The sequence below is a fragment of the Hippocampus guttulatus genome, chromosome 2 (genome assembly GCF_054856545.1).
Source record: "Hippocampus guttulatus isolate MCC_2025c chromosome 2, RoL_Hgut_1.0, whole genome shotgun sequence".
NCBI lineage: Eukaryota > Metazoa > Chordata > Actinopteri > Syngnathiformes > Syngnathidae > Hippocampus > Hippocampus guttulatus.
In genome coordinates, this window is record NC_141262.1 from 26,728,492 (window position 1) to 26,734,498 (window position 6,007).

The 6,007-nt window shown below is 47.6% G+C and overlaps 1 protein-coding gene across 1 annotated transcript; it reads left to right on the top strand.

Annotated features, from left to right (window-relative positions):
• On the top strand, positions 1-5,334 carry tmem102 (transmembrane protein 102). The gene is made up of 6 exons (XM_086105073.1): positions 1-301; positions 1,341-1,552; positions 1,674-2,012; positions 2,103-2,296; positions 2,386-2,598; positions 3,665-5,334. The coding sequence occupies exons 2-6, from the start codon at positions 1,351-1,353 to the stop codon at positions 4,256-4,258; spliced, it is 1,542 nt and encodes a 513-aa protein (XP_085961199.1). The 5' UTR covers positions 1-301; positions 1,341-1,350; the 3' UTR covers positions 4,259-5,334.
• The last annotated feature ends 673 nt before the right edge of the window (positions 5,335-6,007 follow it).

The following is a 6,007-nucleotide window of genomic DNA, read 5'->3' on the forward strand; positions in this document are numbered from 1 at the left end:
ATGCATGCACGCATTTGTACATTAGTGGTAGGAGCCAACCCATGCTTTCGTGCACATGCACGAAGTGATACTCGCCTCGCCCCTCGTAGCTCGGTTCTCAGTAGCAGCAGAAGCTTTGCTCGGGTGCGTGCGTGCCACCATCCTGCGCCGCTTTTAATCCGCGGATCCTCCCCGGGGAGCAGGACGCCGTTTTCCGGTCAGGCGGCGCTGATCGAGGACCTGTTGGAGATGACAGCTGACCAGGGCGGACTGAAAGGCAGGCAACGAAGCACCCCACGCCCAGGAAGTTGCCGTGTGACCGGTGTGCTTCTTTCCCAGCTTTTAGGTTGCGATTTTGTTTTGCTCTTGCGTGATTGCGAGGCTTGGAGGGTTTCCAGTGCCCACTTAATGGCCCCCACCCGTGTCACCCTCACCTGTCAAGTTAGCTAGCATGCTAGGTGGCTAAGTTGGCAAATAAAACAAATGAGCAGCTTAGGATCAAGCCGACATGCAGTCTGTGATTCCTCTGATCAAACATGTCACGCATATTCCGCCTCTATTTAGCAAGTCACCAAATTAGCCGCAGTGCACTAATGCCAAGAGGGCTAATTAGCTCTGCGATTAGCTTAGCCATCTTGCTAATTTAGCAAGTTAAGAAGGTGCAAAGGCCGTGTTATGTTTGCAAGTCGGGTCTTGTTCACGTTGCACTTCGGCCTTTTTCAACTTCCATTCCATCGCGTTAGCTCACTCAAATGTTACGATGCTCACGGAGATTGATGTCATGCCACTCAATACGAATGGCAGCCTACTCAATCGTAATAATAATAATAGTAATAACAACAAATAATGACGGACGCTTTAATTTGCAAACGCATCACCGTTACATTTCAACATGCTAAACATCCCACAGTGCAACCTCGCGGAAATGCACCAGAGAACCAATGATTGAACTGTGCAATATTTAGCATGTTTACTTTTTAAGAATTTTCTAAAATTATTATTATTTTATTAGTCGGGTGATCAATAATTTGGCCTATTTTTGTGAAATGTTATGGACCAATCCAGTAGCTGAGTCAATGAATTCACGTTTATGCCTTTTCTGACTGTGAATTTGAAATATTTTCCATTTTTTAAATAAAGGGGTGGAAATTTAAAAAAATTATCAGACTCATTGATTAATTAAAAAAAACAACAACAAATAGTCGACAGACTGACTTCTTAAAATAATGATTCATTTGAAGTTGCACAAGGATGATCATTTCTAACTTATATATACTGTTTATATATATATATATATATACAGTATATATTACTGTATACATTTAATGTATTTTTTTTTATTAATTTCTTTTAACCCCCAGAGCCGTCTCCATGGAGTCCCTGATGAGTGCCGTGTCGCCTCGCTCCCTGGCGCCCGGCAAGAAACTCTGCGAGGTGGACTTCCGCTCGGGCGCGTCCCTGGAGCAGCTGTCCACCCAAGTGTCCGAGCTGGTCCTACTGGAACAGGGCGGCTTCAGGGACCAAACCGCCTTGGAGGTCCACACGGCAAAAGATTTCATTTTCAACATGTTAGGTACGTCAAATCCATTTCATTGTCCACGTGATGTGTCAGACAGTCAATCAATCTCGAGGCTTCTAAAACAGCACCACAAAGAAGTTGGAGGGGGAAAAAAAAAAAATCATTCTCTCTTCAGGTTTAGTCCAGAAGGTGGATCAGCGCCTCCCGGTGGCCAACGAGTACCTGCTGCTGTCCGGAGGTGCCCAAGAGGGCGTCTTGGACCTGAATCCGGAGGACTTGGGCAGTTACGCCAAAGGTGCTGACTTTGACCTGGACTTCACCCTGCTGGTGCCGGCCCTCAAGCTGCACGACCGCAATCAGCCCGTCACCTTGGACATGAGACACTCGCCGCCGTGCCACTCGTGGCTCAGCCTGCGTCTGTGCGACTCCAACATCCTGTCCCGCTGGAGCATCTGCTGCCAGGAGGAGAGCGGACTTCCTGTTGAGGAAGACGAGGAGGAAGAAGGAGAAATTGGTAAAAAGAAGTCCTTTGAGATGTTTTCCCAGCTGGACGCTGAGGGAATTTAACATGCGCCCCTCCTTCCTTTTCCCTTTGCCTGCCCAGGGAAAGGCTCTATTCCGTCACTAGACTCCCCTCAGTCCCTCGATGGGTGCTACTTCTCCCCCACCCTGGTCACAGACTGGTTCTGGGGGGTGGTGAGCGAGGCGGTGGACGAGCTGCGCCGGAGCCCCCAGAGAGGCATCCCCACCCCAGAGCGACTGGAGAGGAACGGGCCACTCACGACCGTCATCCTTCAGGTACAATCAGACTTTTTTCGGGCGTCTGTGGAACAAAGTCCTGCTCCTTCAATTGAGTGAGTGATTTTCAACTCTTGGTCCTCCTGCAGGCGGGCTCCAGCAGGGTGCTGTATGACCTCCTGCCCGTGGTGTCGTTTCGGGGTTGGCCTGCCGTGGCTCAAGGCTGGCTGACGGCGAATCACTTCTGGGATGGGAAAATCACGGAGGAGGAGGCCATATCGGGCTTCTACCTGCTGCCCTGCTGCTCGCCGCTGGGCGGGAGGCCCGACAGGGAGTGGAGACTCGCCTTCTCCCGCAGCGAGGTACTTTTCTCAATTGTTCTTGCCCAACATGGCATCGAAGGATGGCCGAGTACCGATACCTGATACCTCGAGCCGAAACTAGCCTTATTTTAAGGTATCGGGTACAGTGTTCCATCAATTTTCGTGGGTGATACATTCCAGGACCCCCCACAATAGGTGAATTTCTACACTGTATAGGGGTTTTTTTCCCAGCGATTTTTCAGACTCCCCCACAAATGGTTTCTACGCATCTAAACATTTGTTTCACCTAATAAATTTAATTTTGAAAATGCAAAATAAATAAATAGCAAGACTGTAAATCCTTGTACTACTGGCGGAAGTTCTTTGTCAAGAAAAAAGAATCATGGTAGTCACGGAAACTAGATTTTGGTTTCCACAACAAGGATTTATTGAATCCAAAGGCGCCTTAACCCGCCAGGATTGCACCTTATGGCTCCAGTGCAATGCAGGATTCTGGTTCAGGTAAGCCATTTTCAACTAAAAAGAAAAACTTGTATGTGGTTCTTTAGTGGACATTTAATTGTCCTCGTGTGCTGCGGGTGGCATAACATGCTTTGCTCACACAAATTTCTGAACGCATCCTGAAATCAGCAGCATGTGTTTCAAATGTTTCCTTGTACCGCATGACACACTCGGCACCAGTATTGAGTTTTTTTGGTGCAAGCAAAACCAAGTCTTACATCAAGTAAATCCTTCTCGGCAATAGTTGGCACGATACTGCGGCAGTTTGACACGCAGTCAAATCATGATATGCGCCAGGGAGAAATTGTTTTTTCACAATTTTTGTTCTCAATGTGTTGTACAAAATTTTGTATATTAACTCATTCACTCCCAAAGACGTATTTAAACGTCTTTTCAGACTTGGTACAGAATTGGCTGGTACTGAATGAATTAAAAGTAGTAGCGCTATTGGTTTTCTGTATCTACAAGTACTCAGTCTCTAATCGCTTCTGTAGTGTTTCACCAAATTTCAGGGTGAAAGAATGACGTTTAAGGTCTTTGTATTGCTGTGAAATGTCAAAACTGGCCATAAGGGTAAAAAGGAGCCTTGTGTGTTGTAAACCAGGTCCAGTTGAAGAAGTGCATCCCGTTCCCCATGGCGCAGGCTTTCCAAGCCGCCAAGGCCGTGCTGTCCCGTATCCTGGCTCGTCCCCGCACAGGTCTCAGCCTCTACCACCTGCGCACGCTTCTCTTTTGGGCTTGCGATCGACTTCCCGACGCCTACCTGTCCTGCCCCGACTCGGACAACCCCGGCCGTCTCTTCCTGGGTCTCCTGGATGACCTGGCGCATTGCATCCTAGGTAAAAACTGCCCAAACTACTTCCTGCCGCAGTGCAACATGCTGGAGCACCTGACGGACGGCCAGGCTCTGCTCGTGGCCCGCAAACTAGCGCACGTGCGCTCCGATCCCAGCGAGCACCTGCGGGCCGCTCTGGACCAAGCCCAGCAGGCGGGCCAGTTGAAGAAGGAGCTGGCGAGCAGCGCCAACGGCTCGCCGGGGCATCACCCCGTCACCGGCATCATCTCGCCTTCCGAGGATAAGCTGGCCCAGCGTCTGCAGCAGCTGGTCACCGAGAACCCCGGCAAATCCATCTCGGTCTTCCTCAATCCGGACGACGTCACCCGGCCGCACTTCCGCATCGATGACAAATTTTACTGATGCGTTTGAAGATGGAGGAAGAAGCCGAAATATGGTCAACGGGGCTGGACGTCACCGGGCTGATGCCGAGGAGATTGCCGACTCCTAACGAGCTCCGACGGACGTACACTGGTGAGGGCTGGCTTTCATCAACTGAAGGCGTGAACACGATGTCGATGTACGCCTCGGGCTCATCACATTTCATACACTCCAAAAAAGAGGCTGCAACATCCCCCCCTTGCGGATTTTTCTTGATCGTTTTTCAATATCATGATCAGTGTGTGACGTTCACCATCAGAAAGCAAGAACGGCGTGAGGATGATGGAACCGAATGTAACATTAGGGAAGAGACCTTCCGCATCTCTTCTCGCTGACGCCCACCCATGTTTCACTTTTGGTCGTCGTTTCTCAGGTACCGAGAATCCTTACATTGCGAGCTCTTCCCTAGCTTCAGCGGACAACGGAATGTACCAAAGAGAAACATGCACAGGACGCGGCCATTGCAATCGCTGATTTCAAAAACAAAAGAGAGACAAACATTTCTCTCAAATTAGGGTCTTGACTCATCCAGTCTTAGGTTAAGACTTTTCTCTTAAATGGCTTTATCTCATATGTGGTGATAAAAGGCACAAGCCAGCCAAGTTTACATACAAAGTGACTGAATTTGTTCTTGGAGCAAAGCTACTGTTTTCTCTACAAGTTGAATGTGTTTACTGCTGAATTGTTGAAGCTACACTCTTTTGTGTGTGTGTGTGTGTGTGTGTGTGTGTGTGTGTGCGTGTAGTGAAGCTGAAGTGACTACCAAAGTGTGCAGAATGTCGACTGCGGTGCGTTTAAAGTAAAAAAACGCAAAAAGACTAAATAGTGCAGAATATACTCGGCACAGTTTTCTTTTGTCATCTTGCTGCTTTTTAGACTCGCGCTGCTGAAATCAAAACTTTTGTTTTCAATATCTCCGAATACTTAAGTGCTAATTGTGATTGTTCTCATTTTGACTGATGACTGATTTCACGTATTTATTATCACTTGATTCTGAGGGCTTGTTCCGTTTGCGCTTCTAGCATTCAATAAATGACGACCTTTTGAGTCACAAAGCACCAAGTGTTATGATTGATTATGATGTCACGAGGATCTGGCATGGTAAGAGCAAAACTGCAGCGCATATTCTCGTCAATAGAGGGCGCCCTGAGACTACACAATGTCCTGTAGCGCCGGGACAGTTGGAACGCAATTTGCATTGGTAATCTATCGCAAAATTTAGGAATACATATCACAAATTTTTCAAAATTATTTATTCACAGTGATGACTTAAATTGGAAAGTGTTACATGTGCACAGTTGTGGGCTCTTCCCGTCAGTGGTCACCCAACCTCATCACCAGATACCAAGTGCACATTCATAATTAAAAAAAAAAAAAAAATCCTCAAATGTGTCCCCAGCCATTTTAGTCGGGGATCTAATAAATCAGTATAAAGCATTTACAAGCACATTAAGCCACTTCCGGGTCTTTAAAGGTTCTGACAAAGACAAGCTTTGTGAAATTCGGCTGGCTTCGGAACTGATTGGGGCCAGATGGAGCTGCATACTAAAGCGTCCACGCTCAGTGCACACGTCAAGAGTGGGGGAGAAACGAAAGAGCTAACGAGAAGGAGATGAACTTGCTTTCCACCCAAATGGCACCAGAGTAGAATGGCATCAAAAGATTAGCCCTGGGGAAAAAATTTAATCAAACACTTGCGCACACACCATCATTTTGTAATTTGTAAAAACT

Coding starts and splice junctions, on each gene's coding strand:
- tmem102 (XM_086105073.1), top strand. CDS start 1,351: ATGGAGTCCCTGATGAGTGCCGTGTCGCCTCGCTCCCTGGCGCCCGGC. Junction 1,553..1,673: donor TTTCATTTTCAACATGTTAG/GTACGTCAAATC, acceptor TTCTCTCTTCAG/GTTTAGTCCAGAAGGTGGAT. Junction 2,297..2,385: donor TCACGACCGTCATCCTTCAG/GTACAATCAGAC, acceptor GTCCTCCTGCAG/GCGGGCTCCAGCAGGGTGCT.